The 21,344-nt window shown below is 35.1% G+C and overlaps 3 protein-coding genes across 3 annotated transcripts; 2 read left to right on the top strand and 1 right to left on the bottom strand.

Annotated features, from left to right (window-relative positions):
• Window positions 1-729: 729 nt before the first annotated feature.
• Window positions 730-3,843, top strand: LOC135834566 (uncharacterized). The gene is made up of 4 exons (XM_065348484.1): window positions 730-1,628; window positions 2,681-2,780; window positions 3,354-3,456; window positions 3,560-3,843. Exons 1-4 carry the CDS (start codon window positions 793-795, stop codon window positions 3,835-3,837), a joined length of 1,317 nt encoding a protein of 438 aa, XP_065204556.1. The 5' UTR covers window positions 730-792; the 3' UTR covers window positions 3,838-3,843.
• Window positions 3,844-7,834: 3,991 nt separating this feature from the next.
• LOC135837910 (uncharacterized) lies at window positions 7,835-14,330 on the top strand. The gene is made up of 4 exons (XM_065353353.1): window positions 7,835-8,728; window positions 12,926-13,025; window positions 13,643-13,747; window positions 13,840-14,330. Exons 1-4 carry the CDS (start codon window positions 7,887-7,889, stop codon window positions 14,053-14,055), a joined length of 1,263 nt encoding a protein of 420 aa, XP_065209425.1. The 5' UTR covers window positions 7,835-7,886; the 3' UTR covers window positions 14,056-14,330.
• On the bottom strand, window positions 14,094-18,291 carry LOC135837909 (uncharacterized). Its single transcript, XM_065353352.1, has 4 exons — window positions 17,957-18,291; window positions 17,710-17,843; window positions 17,458-17,619; window positions 14,094-17,376 (listed from the first exon to the last, which is right to left on the bottom strand). Exons 1-4 carry the CDS (start codon window positions 18,153-18,155, stop codon window positions 15,301-15,303), a joined length of 2,571 nt encoding a protein of 856 aa, XP_065209424.1. The 5' UTR covers window positions 18,156-18,291; the 3' UTR covers window positions 14,094-15,300.
• Between the last annotated feature and the right edge of the window lie 3,053 nt (window positions 18,292-21,344).

The raw sequence follows: 21,344 nt of genomic DNA on the forward strand, positions 1-21,344 counted from the left end.
GGTTTAAGCTAGTTTATTTTCGTGCAAATTGGATGGCGTGCGTTCAAAAGGGTCCCTTCTCGTATAGATAACTTTAGCAGTTGTACATATTTATGTTATGTAATTTAGAATTCAGAAACTCAAGTTCTTTTTTTCATGGAAGACCAAGAGTTGAAAAATTCGTTACTTTCTACCCCCCCCCTCCACGGCCACGGGAACTCTTGTTCCATTCACGATAGACCGCTGCTAGCCACTTACATAATTATAACATCCTCGTTAAATTATTAACATCTGCGCGTCATTTGTATTATTCATCTAAACTAAATGCAAAATTCAAGAATCAGATCCTTGGTAACCAATTTGAAAACAATATTTGCACATTATATCGCACGTTTGTCCTTCAAAGTAATGAGGTAACCTACATCTTTAAAAAAAACATCGATTTCGACATTTTTGCATTTTTGGGGCTTGTATGACCCCCTGCAACAAAAAATTACACTTTGAGTTGGGTACACTCGCGTTATCATTATTATCATTCACTGTGACCAACTGAAACATCGAGCAGAAAAATTTCCTGAGAATACTCGATATTTCTGCGCACCCTACTTACTCGCTAAATTATTAACATCTACCTACATGTTCTCCACTTGTACACAATATACAAAATTCAATAACCACATCCCAGGGAAACCATCGAGAAAACAATATATTCTGCAGGTCGCAATTAAGTAATTTTTTCGATAACAAACTCGGGTCGAATTCGGTAGTGTCTAACAACAGAAGTGATTGAAAACGTATACTCGTTCATAGGCAATGGAAGTGATTAGAGATATCAAAAAAATGATCAACCAAGTATTTGGAAAAGAGAATATGTTCGGATTCGAGACAACGCTAGCTAATCAGATGTATTTATTGTACTGCGTCATCGGTAACGTATATTACACCGATAAAATACATCGAAAAACCAAACTTGTATGGTTCTGGATTGCTTACACAGTATGGTTACCCATTTTTATTTCCATATTACTATACATAGTTTATGGTAGGCTAATCGGCGACGTGATGTTGCTGATTTACATGGGATTTGCAATCATATTCGCTCTGATGGAAACAATTGTGAAACCCGCAATCGCGGTGTATTGGTATAGAAACAATATAGAGCAAATGATTTCGATGGCTGATAAAATATTAACGAAAACACCATCAACTAAGCGCTCATCCGACAAATATATGGATCCAAAAAAAATCACCAGCACTATATTAGTTGAACTTGGAATAACAATAGTACTATATGGATCAATCCCTATTCTAGATGTGATAATTTTTTATCGAGTAGAAAAAGTTGAAAACTATATGTACTACATGCTACCACTTTCTGGACTTGAACAATTCGCGTCATTCAAATTTTATATGATTTATCACATTATTTTGTACGGTATGACTTGTGGTTTATTGATCATTTTTTCGGTGCACCGAGTTTTTTCTGTACCTTGGGTAGTAATATGCCATAATGAGGCGCAACGTATAATTGACGAGTTGAATTCGTTGAGTGAAGATACTGACATTAATATCGACACTTTCCGAAGTATGGAACCGAAATGCAGATACGTTTTAAAAAAATGCATACACGACATAAGAAATCTCAACAGGTAATTTCATTTCATAATTACGTTGTAGAATTTCAAACTTCAAAAGTGCAATTGCGTATTCCCAGGTAAAGTAGGTGAAATGCCTGCCCCATCCTTGGATTCTTGACGTTTTAATGAAACATTGTTGGGTACTTTTGAAAAGAATAGCCAAAAAAAATTTTTCTCACACTCCATCCCTTTTGTCCACAATGGCGAAAAAAACGCCTTTTTCGGCGGAAAAAAATCATAAACGAGTTTTGAACAAAAAATTTTGAATTCACTCAAAATACATACACAGGGTGTTCGGGGAGTGGTGGTGGTGGTGGTACAAACTTCAGATTTAGATAAAACCGAGCACGACTGAGAAAAAAAGGTTATGTGAAGGTGTTGCCTATTTTGAAAATTGAAGGTCCAGAATACGTTTCAAAATTCAATTTTGACCATGGGGTCAGTAACTAGTACTTTGAAAAATGAACGAAATCACCGAATATACCTTTTTGCCTAACTTGCACATTGAAGGGGCTACAAATGATTTTCAATTTTCAAAAAATCGCCGAGTTCCAAAAACTTGTTAAATAGAGTAGGAAAAAAACGAGCATAATAACAAAATTTCGTTTATTTTTTGACGTAGTACTTATTCATTTACCTACGCATTCATTTTTTTGTTAATTTTCTTTCGCCCCAAAATTGGCGAACGGATAGCCATGGGCTCAAAATGGTGGTGTCGTAACACAAAAAACACATAAAACACATTTTTGAGTGATTTTCGAGTTTTTCAAAATGGCCTGCCTGGAGGAAATTTTCAAAAGGCACCCAACAACGTTTCATGAAAATTTCAAAAATCTGAGGGCAGGAACATTTCGCCCATTTTACCCGGAAGTAGGTACCTTTTGTTACGAACTTACATATTTACACGAATTTTTTATACAATAATCACTGTTATTTTCAATCGATTGTAGGTAATTGAAATTAAATCACGAATTAGGCACAATTAAAGCACCTCGATAAGTTATTATCCTTTTATCGTTCAACTATAAAATGAAAATTATTAATAGGAAATTGACTTTCAACAGATTCATTTCAACCTACAGAGGCTTTTTTGAAACTATCGCCAGTCTAACCCTTCCCATTTTACTGTATATTGAAGTTGTCCATGCTTTGATTGCTGTATCGGTAAGATTAATAAAATAAAAGTTCTGTAAGATTTTAGCCAAGTTCAAAAGAGACTCTCATTTCGAGTTGAATTAAGTTACTTCGAAAAAAAATAGCTTTGGAGATGCTTCTGAAGGGGAGATAATATGGATTCTCAAAGGACCCTCGAATTTACCATCAGATATGCGATTTGCACATTTTCAACCGCTCAGCGATGCCTGCCTACCCAAAAAGTGGTCTTGGTGACGTAGTTCTTAGACACTACCTTTTGGAACTGGTTCATTTTCCCAAACAAAACAGGTTGAGTACGGGCTGAATCGAAAACCCACGATTTTTGTTCGAAAATCGCTCTTTTTGAGAACTCATACCTGCCCTGCAGGAGCATCTCAGCTCCAGAGCTAAAGAGCTAAAATTTTCTCTAGGTAACTTACAACTTGAAATTAAGGTCTCATCTGAATTTTGTGAAAATTCTTTTTTTTTTCGCGATCCGCCTTAATCTAGAAGTATAATAGAGAATGTAGAATTAGTGTAATAATACAATGAATAATGCATAAAATGCGGTGGAATTTGTTCGCATGCATGGGCCATCAACAGCCAGATATACCAGTCATAATCAGATTGAGAGAAGTTTTCGTTTTCCTCATCTCGATTCAAGAAGTCTACAACGTGTTGGATTGGGGCTACGTTGGAACAAACTGTAAGTTTTCGTCACACGTCGATAGAAATCAACTCTGTTTTCTGATTCGATAACCTCGTTCACTAATCACTAAATTTACTTTGTTTTTTCACATTTACTCAAGACATCGGATTTGTCCTTCGCTGTATATTCCACACCTTGGTATTGGTTGAAAAGCATTCGCAAAGACGTTTACATACTTCTATGCCAAACACAAGCGTCAGTCAATCCACGAGCCTTGAATGTCTATCCGCTCACATTAGCAACATTTCTGCGATTTTGCAACGTTATCAATTCTACAGTGAATGTTTTTCGAGCATACACACGAAAATAGTTAATATATATCTAAGGAAATCATTTTGTCCAGTTAACTATCTACATATTTCTAAACAGATGATTTGAAGTTTTTCTTGTGTTCATTGTTTTGATGAAAATTTTCAACTATACATGTTTTCACCGAGTACCTAGATAGTTATTCTTTTGGATATATACACTAAGTGATCTTATTGAATGGTAAGTAAACGTTTGAATATTTTTTTGTTTGATTTGTACTAAATAGGCAACACCGAATGATTTATTGAAATCGAAAAAAAATATAATACGAGTAACTTATGTTTTTTGATTCGTTCATTTTTTACAACTTGTTGGAGGGGGTGGGCGGCTCGACTCTATGCAAAAATACCAACATTGATTGAGAGCCCAATAACGAATTATAAAACTTCACAAAAAATCTCAACAAAAGTGTCATTTTAAGGTGAAAGGTCCCACTTTGACAAAATTGAGTTAAGACCGCCAAGTTGTATTTTGGACTATTCCTGATCGAATGGAGCAAACCCGACGACATTTCGTTGATTTTTACCCAACTTACACCACCTAAACACTCATCACTACAAAAAACTTAGTTTTGAGAAAAACGAGTTTAAAAATTTTTAAGTGTTTTTTTCATTTAAAATCGTCAAACGAACGCTAAAAAAGGTCTCTGATAGCTCATTTTGAAGGAAATTTTATGCCGAATCTAATGGTAATATGTACGCGAAGTCATCTGCAGAATATCTCTTTGCTTTCGTGAAAAAACTGTAGAAAATTTCATGATTTTTTGAAAAAAAAAATTTTCATTTTTTTCTGATTTTCTCAAAAAATTGTAAAAATGTAATCATTTTTCAACTCCCCTTCCCCCCTCAGAAGATCACAGCAAAAAATGATTTCAAATTGCAATTTTTCATCATTTTCTTGTTTAAAAAATTTTTATTTTCAATTTTTTTCTGATTTTTTTCAAAAAATTGTAAACATGTAATCATTTTTCAACTTTTTCCTCCCCCCTGACAGAAGATTAAAGCAAAAAATAATTTCAAATTCCGATAAATGAAAGGATAGGCCTGAGTAGTTAACTTCAACGCGCTAGTTCGCGGGGTTCCCGTTAGGAGCGCGAACTAAAAATCATACCAGCTGTTAGAGGAGATCGTCTAGTATCCGAATCAATACCACCTATAGTAAAAGGCCTGAGCGCTGTTTTGTGACGTCATCGCTACTTGGTAGTACTTACGTATCTAACATATCATAATACACTATAGAATTGAATGAAAAATGCACTCAAACGAATTAAATCCTGGGAAAATTTTATTTTTCATATTTTATCTACATGAATAATGAATTCATGATCATGTAGGAATGATTTTAATGAAAAAAAATGAAGAAATTAGGTTATAAACAACACTGTTTTTCAACATTAAAGATGAAAGTTATACATAAACTTGACAAAATTATACCTTTTGGCGGATATTACAACACTCACTGGTGAAATATAATTAAATAATCGTCGAATCTTGTCAAAATCCCACTAAAATCATCTAATTGGTTTGAGATGTTGATGGTTTCTTGATTCTTGATTAGATAACCTTATCCATCCATTGTAGTTGGATGGTTGTATTCACAATGCAGATTTAAAACGCATTTTAGATTATATGGTTCACTATTCATTTCACTGCGATGTTATTCCAGTAAAACACAGGCACTAGTACACATCAGTTTTCATTTTTATTCACTTCACAAGATATCTACACATCCGAATCACACAATGTCACAACACAAACAGATCGCGAAAAATTCACTTTGTACAAAAATAAAGTAATCCAACACCACCAGTAGTTGAAAACAACAATATCTCATCACTACAACACATTTTAGAACAAATATTAATTAAAATGTCATCATTTTATTAACGTTTTTAACGAAAGTTTTACTCTGTTTCACGAACTCGCCATTTAAATGTACGTTAAAATTCAAATGGTAAACACAATCGAGTCATCTACTAGTGGTGACGTCAGAAGGTGATAACGATTCAGCGCTCAGGCCTTTTACTATAGGTGGTATTGTCCGAATACGTCAAAAAATAAAAAGGTCCCACTTTGACATTTTTCAACTTTAAATCGATTTTGCGAGAAATCTGAAAATGTCAAAGTGGGACCTTTTACCTTAAAATGACACAAAACTCAACATGGAATCACACTTAAGCTAATCGAATCTAACCTGTAGGTAATTCTACAAGATTCACTTATCCTCCCAAGCGAATCGTTCGAAATCCACAGAGCAACAACTTAGTACGCAATGTAATGCATAATATTGACATCGCACAGCACATGATTCTTATTACATCGTATTTTTACAACATACCTATTTATCTAAAATGACACTGGATCAGATCATACCCTCCATTATTTTCACATCGTCTCGAGGTACTCAACTTTAGTAGCCCATTCCTCCAAAACTATGATACTTCGATTAAAAGAACTTTTAAAGCATTTTGAAATTTTCAAAAGTTGAAAGTTGAAATTTCAAAATGGCGCTGTAAGTGTGAGCTACCATTTAAAATTTTGAAAAAATTTCCATAGATGTTCCTTTTGACGCTTTTTTGAAATATTCAAGTTTCGAGATGGGATCTCTCAATGGTAGGGGAGAACCCCCCCCCCCCAACTTTGGGCGAAACTTTCGAAAGAGAACCTGGGGCATGTGATACATCGAATTCTATGTTTTCGGTGATGCTGAACACGAATATGACGTCAGATTTTTGATTGGACGCCATCCACGGCTCTCAACAATTTTGTTGAACTTTTACATATTGCGGGAGGTTCTGGGGGCCATGGGTGAAGTCGATTCGAAAAACTAAGGCAATATTCGTGTTCAGCGATATCGAAAACATACTATTTCATGTGTCACACGAATGTAACCATTTTGGGGGGTCACCCCCTTTGGGGAGGTGCTGGGGGCGGCCGTGGAGTGTCCAATCAAAAATCTGACGTCATAAATACTTACTAGGAAAGGTACAAGCTCTGTAGTCTGTATATATACTTCTACGATGAATTTTCGAGAAAAGTATCAATCACACTACCTACATAGCCTACTTATTGATTTCAAAGATTTGGTTAAATTCAATACCTATTAGCATTAGTGATAGTCTACCGGCAGAACCGCGGAACTTACACAATATAATATAATATTACATCATACTTAGGTATATTACCAATACGTGTAGACGAATATGTGAAAAAAATCCCCCTCCCCCCAATTTGTCAACGAATTGACGAAAAATGCTATTTTCGTGCCACAATTTTTTATTTTAAGAGTGAAATATATGCATGTTTTTTTTTCTTCAGGGAAGACCAAGAATTGAGAAACTCGTTAACCCCCCCCCCCCCCCCGGTAACCTTTGTTTAACCACACGATAGGCCGCTGCTAGCCACTTACATATAACATCCTCGTTAAATTATTAACATCTCTGCGCTGCGTTTGTATTATTCATCTAAACTAAATGCAAAATTCAAGAATCAGATCCTTGGTAACCAATTTGAAAACAATATTTGCACATCTTACCGCACCTTCGGAGTAATAAGGTTACCTACATCTTGAAAATAAAAAATCGATTTCGACATTTTTGCATTTTTGGGGCTTTTATGACCATTGACCATTGACCCCCTGCAACAAAAAATTACACTTCCAAGTTGGGTAAGTCTAAGTACAGTACATTTAGAACTTAATGTAGGTTGGCAACGTGAAATAGATGATTATGATTGGTGGAATGTTATCATCTCAGTCCAACAACCAGTCATCGTGCTATCATTACTATCATTCACCGGGGCCAGCAAAAAAATTAAGCAAAAATTCTGGGGGTACGCGACATTTCAGCGCACCCTGTGGGTACTTAGTACTTACACCAACTTACCCCCTAAATTATTAACATCCACCTTAAACCTACATAATCTCTACTTGTGCATTAAGTATTTAACTAAACAAAATGCAAAATTCAACAACCAGATCCCAGGGAAACCATCGAGAAAACAATATATTCTGCAGGTCGGAAATTACTCGCTCCTTTTTAATTTTTTCAATACCTAACGAACTCGGATCCAATTCGGTAGTGTCTAACAACGACGAAAGTGATTGAAAACTCGAACACAATGGAAGTGATTAGAGATATTAAAAAAGTGATCAACCAAGTATTTGGAACAGAGAATATGTTCGGATTCGAGACAACGCTAGCTAATCAGATGTATTTATCCTACTGCATCATCGGTAACGTATATTACACCGATAAAATACATAGAAAAACCAAACTGGTATGGTTGTGGATGGTTTACATAGTATGGTTACCTGCTTTTGTTTCCTTCGTACTATACATAGTTTATGGTAGACAAACCGGCGACTTGGTGTTGCTGATTTACATGGGATTTTTACTCGTTATCGCTGTGATGGAAACACTAGTGAAGCCCGCAATCGCGGTGTATTGGTATGGAAACGATATAGAGCAAATGATTTCGATGGCTGATAAAATGTTAACGAAAACACCATCAACCACGCGTACGAGTACATCCGACAAATATTTGGATGCGAAAAAAATCACCAAGATTATAACACTTGAACTTGGAATCGCAATTGTACTATATGCAGTTGTCCCTATTCTAGATGTGATAATTTTTTATCGAGAAGAAAAGGTTGAAAACTATATGTACTACCAACTTCCACTTTCTGGACTTGAACAATTCGCGTCATTCGAATTTTATATAGGTTATCACCTCATTTTGTACTGTATGATGTGCGGTTTAATAATCATTTACATGGGGCACCGAGTTATTTCTGTACCTTGGGCAGTAATATGCCATAATGAGGCGCAAAGGATTATCAACGAGTTGAATTCGTTGAGTGAAGATACGGACATTAATATCGACACGTATAAAAGTATCGAACCAAAATTCAGATACGTGATCAAAAAATGCATACACGATATACGAAATCTCAACAGGTAATAATTACCTACACTGTAGAATTTCAAACTTCAAAAGTGCAAAAGGGTATTCCCAGGTAAAATAGGTAAAATGCCTGCGCCATCGTTTGATTTTTGACATTTTAATGAAACATCATTGTTCATTGTTGGAATGTTGGGTACTTTTGAAAAAAAATTTGTGTAGCTAAAAAAAATTCCCTCACTCCATCTCTTTTGCCCACAATTGCGAAAAAACGCATTTTTCGGTGGAAAAAAATCGTACCCACTTTAGGGTCATTCCATGTCAACTCAACCAACGTTTTTGGGTCATGTCCTTCGATTTCGCTCAAATTTTTTTTTTTGCAATGTCTACCCACCCAGTTAGTGAGAAACACGCAATCAGTTTGGTCCTAGCCCCCTCAGGGGGCAGGTGGGGGGCTTCCAATGCTTCCATTATTTTCACATTGTCTCGAGATACTCAAATTCAGCGGCGGATTCCTCCAAAACTATGATACTTTGATCAAAACTGATTTCACAGTCTGAGAGGGCATTGCATTTAGAACTTTTTAAGCATTTTGAAATTTTCAAAAGTTGAAAGTTCAAGTTTCAAATTAAAAGTTCAAATTTCAAAATGGCGCTATAAGTGGGAGCTACCATTTAAAATTTTGAAAAAATTTCCATAGATGTACCTTTTGATGCTTTTTCAATTTATTTAAGTTTCGAGATGGGATCTACTAATGGAGGGGTAGCACTCCCACCCCCAATTATGGGCAAAACTTTCGAAAGAAAATCTGGGGCATGTGATATATCGAATTGTACGTTTTCGGTGACGCTGAACACGAATATGACGTCAGATTTTTGATTGGACCCGTCCACGGCCCCCAGAACCTCTCCAAAGGGAGTAAAAGTTCAAAAAAGTGTTTTTGTACCAAAGACGGATGAACATCATTAGTCAAGAGATACCAACAAGCCAGCACATAGAAGAAGAATGGAAAATTATCAAATCTATCGTGACAAAGGCTGCAAAAGAAAGCTTAGGAATGGTTCCTTGCAGAATTGGGGCGAAAAGAATAAAGAATTGGGACAACGAAATCCAAGAACTCATACAAAAGAAAAGACAAGCATTTAGAAAATTCATGAGCACAAAAAGTGAGGTTGATGGTGAAGAATATCGAAAACAATCGGCAAAAGTCAAGAGAAAGTCCAGGAAATTACAGAGAGAGAGCTGGGAAAATTTCATCACATTCCTGGAGCATGACACATACAAGTTACGGCCAAAGGTGTACAAGATCATAAGGAGAATTGACACAAATTCTAACGAAATAGTGGGTTTGCCAAAGATTAAAATCAATGATGCAAAGGAATATTTTGAAGAACTCTGGAGTGATGAAAATGCACGAGCTACAAAGATAGAAGATGAAATTGGAGAAACAGAGGACAGAATTTCATTTACAGAGCTACAAGAAGCTTTGAAAACGGCAAAAAATGCAAAAGCTCCAGGAGAAGATGGCATACCAACAGAATTGTACAAATAATATGCAAGTGGCAAATTTAAAAGAAGACTACTGGAATTCCTAAATAGGATGTACTAAGAAGAAAAGGTACCTGAAGATTTCAAAACAGCAAATGTAGGTAATACCACTGTTCAAGAAAGGCGATATGTCAAACCTGAAAAACTACCGAGGAATAAGTCTACTCAACACCTGCTACAAGATATATGCGAAAATACTGGCAAAACGACTGGCAGAGCATGCAGAAGAAAAGCTGTCAGAAAGTCAAAACGGATTTAGAAAAGGAAGATCATGGACTGACGCAAGTTATACAGTAAAACTACTGATGGAAAAAAGGATCGAATACAACCTAGAAACACACATGTGCTTTATAGACCTGGAAAAAGCATATGATAGGGTTAATAGAAACTGTTTGAAGTCCTAAAAGATGAAGAGATAACATATAAAATGCGAAAGGTGATAAACAGCATATAGGTATAAGAACACTAGAATAAGAGTACGAATTGGAAATAAACTCTCAGAACAAGCAGAAATAAACAGAGGAGTTCGCCAGGGATGTCCACTGTCTTGTGTTTTATTCAACATGTATATTGGTCACATGGTAAAAGAATGGCAGAAAATGAAGCCAAAAGGAATCAAGACAGACAGAAGGCAAGAAATATCAACAGTATTATTCGCAGATGATCAAGCAGAACTAGCTGAAAACAGAAGATAACCTACAGAGATCAATGTATAATTTAACAAAGACATCAGAAAAGTATGATATGATAATATCATCAGAGAAAACAAAAACAATGGCCTTCAAAGGAAAGGAGCCAGTAAGAAGCAAGATTGTAATAAATGGAAAAATCATTGAACAGGTCAATAATTTCAAATACCTGGGAAACACGATTGACGATATCATACCAGGGAGAAGTAGATGTTGGTGGAAAGATTGCAAAGTTCCTGAGAGTCACAGGACTGATAAGTAGGACCCTGAGAAGCAGTAAGGTGCGAAAAGAAACAAGATCGAAGGTGTACAATACCCTAGCAATACCAATGATGACTTATGGAAGCGAGGTATGGGCACTGAAGAAATCTGATAAAAGAAGAATAACGGCAGCAGAGATGAAGTTCATGAGGAGAACGGCAGGGGTGACTCTCAGAGACAGAGTCCCATCTGAGAAAATAACAGCAGATCTCGGAGTGAAGCCAGTCATGAAGAAGATAAAACAGTATAGGAAAGATTGGAGAAATCATGTCAAAAGGATGGAGGAAACAACATCACCATAACAGGTCCTTCAATATACACCAACGGGGAAGAGAAGCAGAGGGAGACCAAGGAGGAAATTCACGGATACCTCAGGCTCATCCTCAACAGGTTCCACACCGCAGCAGACAGGCCAACAGGCTTACCACTTATAAGGAAACGACGACGACGACGAGTTTTTCAAATCGACCTCACCCATGGCCCCTAGAACCTCCCCCAACAGGTAAAAGTCCAAAAAAATTGTTAGGGGCCGTGGATGGGGTCCAATCGAAAATCTGACGTCATATTCGTGTTCAGCGTCACCAAAAACATACTATTCCATGTGTCGCACGAACAAAACACTTTTTTGAACTTTTTCCCCCTTTGGGGAGGTTCTGGGGGCCGTGGATGGGGTCCTATCAAAAATCTAACGTCATATTCGTGTTCAGCGTCACCGAAAACATACAATTCGATATATCACATGCCCCAGATTTTCTTTCGAAAGTTTCGCCTAAAATTGGGGGTGGGGGTGCTACCCCTCCATTAGGAGATCCCATCTCAAAACTTAAATATTTTGAAAAAGCATCAAAAGGTACATCTATGGAAATGTTGTCAAAATTTTAAATGGTAGCTCCCACTTACAGCGCCATTTTGAAATTTGAATTTTCAATTTAAAAGTTCAACTTTCAACTTTTGAAAATTTCAAAATGCTTAAAAAGTTCTAAATGCAATGTCCTTTCAAACTGTGAAATCAGTTTTGATCAAAGTATCATAGTTTTGGAGGAATCCGCCGCTGAAGTTGGGTACCTCGAGACAATGTGAAAATAATAGAAGCCCCCCCCCCCATTCGTCCCATGATGGGGCTGGAACCAAACTGATTGCGGGTTTCTTACTTACTGGGTGGGTATATATTGTAAAAAAAATTTGAGCGAAATCGAAAGACATGACTGAAAAAGGTTGGTCGAATCGACATGGAATGACCCTTATCAAAAGTTTACCAAATACTACGTCAAAAAGTAAACACATCTTATCATGATCATTTTTATTTTTGATTTGCTAAAATTGTTATTACTTATATTGGCAATTTCTGACTTCCAAAAACTTTCTAAATTTTAGAGTAGGAAAAAATACGATCATATAACAAAATTTTGTTTATTTTTTGTCGTAGTACAGTACTTATTGATTTTCGCATTCATTTTCTTAATCGCGATTTTTTAAAATTAAACGTCATTTTGTTGCTACTTCAATGTGCAAGTTGGGGAAAAAGTCATAATAAGTTAGCTAATTTTGTTTAATTTTTCAAAGTACTATCGACCCCCATGGTCATAATAGGATTTTTGGCTCTTGAATGTTGAAAACGTATTTTTTTTATCCCATCAATTTTCAAAATAGGCTACCACCACTCCTCGGAAACCCTGTAGAGGAGGCATGAGTCTAGCCACGTGTTCATTGTAGTTCAACTAAAAATTAAAATTATTAACAAGTGATTTTCAACAGATTCGTTTCAACCTACAGAGGCTTTTTTGAAACTATCGCCAGTCTTACCCTTCCCATTTTGCTGTATATCGATGTTGTCCATGCTTTGATTGCTGTAAAGGTAAGCTCAATAAAATAGATAGCTTATAATTATGTAGGTACGAGGGTGGATTGTAAAAAAAAGTTCTGTAAGATTCTAGCCAAATTCAAAAGAGACTCATTTCGAGTTGAATAAAAATGTTATTTCGAAAAAAATTGGCTTCGGAGATGCTCCTGAATAAGGAGATATGGATTCTCATAAGAAAAGAGGTCGGTCTCAACCCAACCCCAGAATTTACCATGAGATATGCGATTTGCACATTTTCAACCACTCAGCGGTGCCTGCCTACTCAAAATAATTATGGTCTTGGTCGACGCAGTTCTCAAATATGTATCTATCTTTTGGAACTGGTTCATTCGTATAGTGGCTAAATCGAAAATCGCCCTTTTTGAGAACTTATACCTCCCCTGCAGGAGCACCTCAGCTCCAGAGCAAAAATTTTCTCTGGGTAACATAGGTACAACCTGAAATTAAGGTCCCATCTTATCTCTATTACTCGTATTATCAATTTTTTTTCGCGATTCGCGTTAATCTATAGGAGCACAATAGAGCATGCATGTAGAATTAGTGTAATAATAAGAATAATGCGTAAAATGTGGTTGAATTTGTTTTTGTTCGCATGTATGGACCATCACCAGCCAGGTATCCCAGTCATACTCAGATTGAGAGAAGTTTTCGTTTTCCTCTTCACGATTCAAGAAGTCTACATGACATGTTGGATTGGAGCTACGTTGGAACAAACTGTAAGTTTTCGTCACACGTTGATAATTAGAAATCAACAACTCGTTCACTAATCACTGAATTTACTTTGTTTTTTCACATTTATTTACTCAAGACATCGGATTTGTCCTTCGCTGTATATTCCACACCGTGGTATTGGTTAAAAAGCATTCGCAAAGACGTCTACATACTTTTATGCCAAACACAAGCGTCAATCAATCCACGAGCATTGAATGTCTATCCGCTCACATTGGCAACATTTCTGCGATTTTGCAACGTTATCAACTCTACGGTGAATGTTTTTCGAGCATACACAGACGCACCAAAATAATGTTAATTGTTATTTTAGGCACAAAACGAGGCGAGACGAACAATTAAAAAATACTATATTTCATGAATAAGTTACATGAATAACTAATTGGATTAAAAACCCATACGAATACCTACCTATAAAAAGGGCGGTACATGATAAAAGAGATGGTCTATACTCACCACGTTCATGGAACATGCCTATGAAGAATCAGTGCAGATTCGTTCTTTTTTCTTCGCACTTCGAACATATGAGTTGTTGTTTTTTATTTCAATGAATAGAGAAGAGTTCACGTATTTTTTTCTTTATGAAAGTACCCAAATTGATAAAAATTTGAAATATCATGAACAATTGCGTTTATTTACTTCTGACAGTTCTTTAATAAAAATAAAAGTACATAACTGCCAATATAATAATAATAATAATGACTTGGAAAATCAAACACTTGAAAGTTTAGGTCTTAGGTCTTTAGGTAACACTACGGCACCAATAATGAAAATTACAAGACTTAAATTTTCAATAATCATAAACAAAAGTAACGAAATAGACTAAAATTATCATAAACGAAAAATGAAACAGAAGTATACCTAAAAATAATAAAAGGTACAAAAATTCGAGGTAATGATTAGAATTAATCATTTTTCGGCACCAATAATGAAAATTACAAGACTTGAATTTTCAATAATTATAAACGAAAGTAACGAAATAGGTAGACTAAAATAACCATAAATGAAAAACGAAACAGAAGTATACCTAAAAATAATAAAAGGTACAAAAATTCGAGGTAACGATTAGAAATAATCATTCTTCGGCACCAATAATGAAAATTACAAGACTTGAATTTTCAATAATCATAAACGAAAGTAACGAAATAGGTAGACTTAAATTATCATAAATGAAAAACGAAACAGAAGTATACCTAAAAATAATAAAAGGTACAAAAATTCGAGGTAACGATTAGAAATAATCATTCTTCGGCACCAATAATGAAAATTACAAGACTTGAATTTTCAATAATCATAAACGAAAGTAACAAAATAGGTAGACTTAAATTATCATAAATGAAAAACGAAACAGAAGTATACCTAAAAATAATAAAAGGTACAAAAATTCGAGGTAACGATTAGAATTAATCATTCTTAAATCTTAAGGTACCTATAATAAGTGAGTATAATAAAATAGTTTGTTTGATGTCTATTACTAGAGTTGAGTAACTAAAAAATATAACGTTTCAACTTATAAGAGACAAGACTAACATATTGCGGATTAGACTAATATATTATCGATTAAAGTGCTTTCAATCAGCACTGGTGTAGCTTCCTCCATAACTAGATTCATTGCAATAGCACTAGCATCATTTTCACCGGCAGCTTTGGTTTTCTTCAATCGTTTTCGTTTAGGTAGGTCTCGCAGCTGTGATCCTGGTCCTCTTTTCTTGTTTTCAATACTTCGTAGAGGTAAAAATTCAAAGGATTGTAACTCGTTCATTTTTACATCAACTTCTTGAAGCAACGTTTCAATTACTTGAACTTTATCATGTTCATAACTCATGTTATATGTCTTATCGATCAACATTTTACAGATTTCTCGGATATTACGAATTTTTTTTTCTTTCTTTTTATTTTCAACATCGTCTTGAGCTTGGTTTTTCTCATTCACATTAACTGAGGAAACTTCTTCAACGAACACATTTGTATTCTTCGTCATGTTATCCGAGCCAAGTTCTGCAGTATTAGTACAACATTCAATAGACTGGTAATTCGAATGAGCTTCAGCATTCCAATCGCATTGTGGTTGATTTTCAAATAGGTTGAAATCCTTATTGATCGTGATGTATGGAGAGTTTCGATACGTTTCAGGCAAATCTTCAAAAGAGAGCAGATGCGGTAAGTATAGAAAAGCTGCACAGAAATGTACACATGGAAGCCGGTATCGCCAAAAATCTTCACAATTACAAGATGGTTTGGTAAAATCTACTTCATAAAGAGTAAGAGGATTCGTTTTGCTACGAACTTTCAATTTTCCACCTTCAAAGAGAATTGAATCATAAGAGTACTCTTCAGCAGTGTCATATCGTTTACAGACGTGTTTGATAAATGGCTTCGGACGGTTTTGAAGAAAATGAGGAATCTCTTTGTTATACAGTTTATAACCATGATAAAGCGACGAGTTCTTTTGGGTGTATTTATTCAGCAAATCGTAGAAAACTTCTTCAATCATTAACGTCATTAACTCGCTTAAGGTGTTTACATTACGAACTTTTAGGTATCCGTATTTTAGCATTTTAAATTGCGATTCGATCCCATTATTCGTGGAAATTTTAAATACAAATTCATCAGGAAAAAAGCACCTTATCCACATTTCTTTGACAGGCAACCAGGTATTTTCGAAGTAACGAAGTGCTTTTGGGTTTCGAATAAACACGTCATTAGATTTGAGATCTTCAATTTTCTCCTCAAATTCTGACTTACTTTTGCAGTTCGCAAATGCTCTAAAAATCGCCATAATTTCATCTTCATCGGAAGCATAATCTAAATTATCACGTTTTTTTGTCCATCTTCCCCAGGACTGTTCTCGGTGGAAGTCACATAGGTAAATGTAGCATCCAAATGCCGATTTTATAGCATTAATTTCCGCTTCCGAATAATCGACTACAAAATATTCTGGATTCCAATCTGGGTTCCATGATTTAAATATTTCGAGAGCCTCCTTTATTTTCTCAGAAGATTCCGAGAGCGTGATAAACATTCCGACGATACAATAATTTACATTCGTTTTGACAGCAATACAAAACATTGGCAGGGCATATTTCACAGTTTTGTAAGTTGCATCTAGAAGAGTGATTCCACCGAACGTTTTCAATAGTTGTTTCTGCCATGTAGTTTGATAGCAAAGTAAAAAATCATTCTCAGTATCATGCGGACGGTAGAAAATACTGCAGGACTTGTTCTTTTCCCATTTATTCACTTTTGATAGCAATGCAACTTGATCGATGTTGCTTACTCGATTTTCCAACGTAAATTTAGCGATGTAATTGGAAATGATTTTAATGGATGGGTAGAACGCTTTAGACATCCGAGGTATGCTATTTCCATTTGGCATTTCAGATACAAACTTCTTCAGGGCAGCTTTCACGAAGTACGTATTTGTTATACCATTTTCGACAAGTTTTTTAATCTCTTCTTGGATGGAAGGGTCCAATTTTTGATTCAAATAAGCGGTCATTATCGGATGATTGTGATTGCTTGGCAACGAAAACGTGCAGTAATACCGTTCTTTACCCTCCAGTTCACCATTTTTATCACCGGACAGTTGCAATACTCTACGTACTTCGTTCATCATCTATTAAAAGTAGAAGAAGAAAAATTAGGAATCTCATTTTATATGAACTTTCAATACTACAATACAAAATAGACACCATACCTTGGTTTTTTTCCTTTTAAAAGAGCTAACATCTTTTTTCAATTCAACTTTGGGGAAATATACAATTCGAGTCACTTTCATAACAACAGGGCAGTTCATTTTTTTCGTGTCTTGAATTCGGAATCTTTTCTTTTTTTTACAAACCGGATGATCTTGATGTTGCTATCAAACATAACAATAACATCAATCAGTGAAAGTAATGAAACATGAAAAGTGTGTAGATATGTCATTATAATATCACAATTAGCTTACCACATTATCATTTTTTGATTTAAAATACTTCGCACCGTGACTGCATTCATAGTAGGAGGTTTGAACTTTTACGAAAGGATGATCAAAGTATGGGATTTTTACATCTAATGCATTTATTTCAGTTTGCACAGAACCTACAAAATGAAATGAAAATTGAAATTTATGGTTTTGTTAATGACATAATGAGAACAGTAATTGTACATAAAAGTATACAAGCACTGAAAAAATAAAAAAATTGGATACTTGCCTTCCAAACAGCGAGAATTTCTCTTGCTGAACTCGTAGCCATCTCTTTTTAGGTGTTTTAAAAAATCCGCAAAGTTTTCCTTATTATCTATGTAAAAATTTACGTTACTACATAGTCCAGAAGAAGAAGCGTCATCGGATAGGACAACGCCATCAAACGTTTTCAATTTACTTAAAAAACACTCGTCCACATCCTTCATTTTTCACCTTTAAAATTTCACATTATTTTATTGGTAAAATTTTGATAAAAAAATTTCCGAAGTCGGCTAAGTGTAGAAATGATAATGATTACAAATCCGAAGTCGAACATATGATTCAGTCAGTCGTTCACTTGTGTTCCATGAACGTGGTGAGTATAGATCGTCTCATGATGAAACTATGAAATTTGTGATCAGTGTTGCCACTTTCACAACACCCTCCTTCAACAGTATCACGAATTTCTGAAATTCTAAAAATCTTAAAAAATAATTCTAAACAGCTTAAGCCTTAAACTAAGCCAAGATTTCTAAAAATTAATTCCCAAAAAATCCAATAAGAATAAGAATAAAAACGGATAAGAAATAAATCCCAATAAAATATTGATTAACAAAATATGTCACTTTCAAAAAACGACTTTATAAAACTAAATTCCCATAAGAATAATCTGAATAATTCAATATCATAAAATAAAATATCAATAAAAAACGAGTTTAAACGAATGACAATGCTTTTAGTGATTTATCGATAACACCTTTATCACTAATTTTTGTCAAAAAATCAGCCAGATTTTTTGATGATTCTACATATTCTAACCTAATCAGCTGTTTCTCAATCAAATCTTGAATGAAATGGTATTTGATGGAAATATGGCGCAATCTATTACAATTGCCCTCGGAAGTAGCAATTTTCATTGCTGACTGACTATCACAAAAAATCAAACAAACATTCACTTGACCCACTTCGATTCCAACTTCATTCAATAAATTCTTCATACCTAGAACTTCTCGTACACATTCAGCTAAAGCGATATACTCAGACTCACAGGAGGAAAGAGCTACGATGGATTGCTTCCTTGTTTTGTAATGTACCACATTACCATACACTTTAATAACATATCCTGAAGTGGATTTCCTGTCCTTTTCTGATGCCCACGATGCATCACAGTAAGCCTCCAACGGAACAGATTTTTCATTTGGTAAATATCTCAACCTAAGGTTCTTCGTAGAGAACAGGTAACAAAGTACACGAGTCAAATATTTGTATAATTCATCCGTTGCTTGCAGGGTGAACCTGCTCAATAAATTCGTTGCAAAATTTACATCTGGCCTAGTCCGTTCCATGATGTAATTTATAGATCCAAGTAACCTTTGAAACTTTTGAACACACAGCTCATCATTCTTACTATTCAAATTCTCAGGATTGAAACCTTTCACCATAGGAATACTCACCTTTTTTGATCCATCCAATCTAAATTTCCTTGCACTCGCCTCTATATACGAAGTTTGATCAATTTCAATACAATCAGGTGTAACATTCAGATGAAAACCAATGAAAGATGTTACCTTGTCCATAACTTTGACTGTGAAATACTCACGTAACTTTCCAATCACAAACTCAACAATTTCTAAACAATCTCCAGCTACAAAAAAATCATCTACATAAGTAAGAAAGATAACAAAACGATTCCCTTTTCTCAGAATAAACAAACACTTCTCAATTTTACTAATAGTAAAACCAAGACTAAGTAACACTTCTTTCAGTTTATCATACCAACATCTAGGTGACTGTGGTAATCCATACAATGCTTTTAATAATTTCAGGTATTTCACCATACCATTATACCCTTGTGGTACTTTTATATAAACGACATCTTTCAATATACCATTCAGAAAGGCAGTCTCTATATCCAATTGCTTGAGTATCAGTTTCATATGGATGACTAATGATAAAAATATTCTTACAGACGTAACACCTGCAACAGGCGCGTAGATAGAGCTCTTATCTCCTTTCAGTTGGCAGCCTTTTGCCACTAATCTTGCTTTGGCTACATCGCCATTTACGTCACTCTTTACTCGGAATACCCACATGGTATCTATCGGCCGATGTTCAGGAGGAATTTTATCAACTGGAACCCAGACATTATAACGACTCATCGCTTCTAATTCTTTTTCAATAGCTAATTTCCAAGTATTTCTCTCTTCACTACACAGTTTATCAAGATCACAATAATCAGCCGGCACTTTTAGATTAAATAAACTTACAGCATTTCTACACTCACTCTCATCTATATCCCAGTCACAATCAATTTCAACCACTTCACAATCTTCAGCTGCCTCCGGTTCTGAGAATTCTTCTAACTCCATGATAGCATTTCCATTCACATCGTCTGCTAAAAACGTTACACTTCTAGATACTGTAAATTTCTTCGAATTCGTCAGATAGACTTTATAACCTTTTACATTCAACTCATAGCCGACAAAAATACCTTCCTCACCCTTCGGATCAAATCTCTTTCTATTTTCCTTCGGAATATGCACGATCACATTAGTACCAAATGGACGTAGACTATCAACATTAAACACATCTTTATTTTCAAATACTTCGAATGGCGTTTTTCCTTTAACTTTCGATTTACTGACTTTATTCAATGTATAAACTACATAGGAAAGAGCTTCAGCCCAAAATTTCTTTTCAAGTCCACTTTTAATCAAAATAGTTGTTACTGCATCTGTCAAAGTTCTCATATCACGTTCAATTCTACCATTCTGTTGAGGGGTAAAGGGACAAGTGAGCTGGTGAATCATTCCAAGACTAGAAATTAAAGAATCGATTTCGGCATTCACTTCTTCAGTTCCATTATCACTTCTCAAGTACTTCGGATTTTTTCCAGTAATGTTTTTTACTCTCTCAAAATAATCTCGAAAACAATCAACTGTTTCACTTTTACTTTTCAGAAAATACACCGTACGATAATTACTATAATCATCTTTCAAACATAATGCATATTTAGAGCCACCTAAAGACAAAGTAGGAGAACTCATCAAATCTGAATGCGTCATCTGACCAACTTCCGTTGCAGCAAAATCACTGTTATCAAACGGCAAAACATAATTTTTCCCTTTCAAACAATCAACACACTTGTAATCTTTTGGCAATTTCTCATATTTCACCTCTAATCTGTTCAAAAGTTCTTTAGTGTATTCAAAATTCTGATGTGCAAATCTCTCATGCCATTTTACCAAAGACAACAATTCAAATCTAGATGAACCAGATGAACTCGAATCAGTGTTGACTGAATTAAAATCAACAATCCACAAATTATTCTGATCTAACTTAGCAGTGATAGTATACGATTCCTTTTCTAAAATAAAATTCTTCAAAGTCAATTCCTTCACAACCCAACCTGAATC

Source organism: Planococcus citri, chromosome 2 (genome assembly GCF_950023065.1).
Source record: "Planococcus citri chromosome 2, ihPlaCitr1.1, whole genome shotgun sequence".
NCBI lineage: Eukaryota > Metazoa > Arthropoda > Insecta > Hemiptera > Pseudococcidae > Planococcus > Planococcus citri.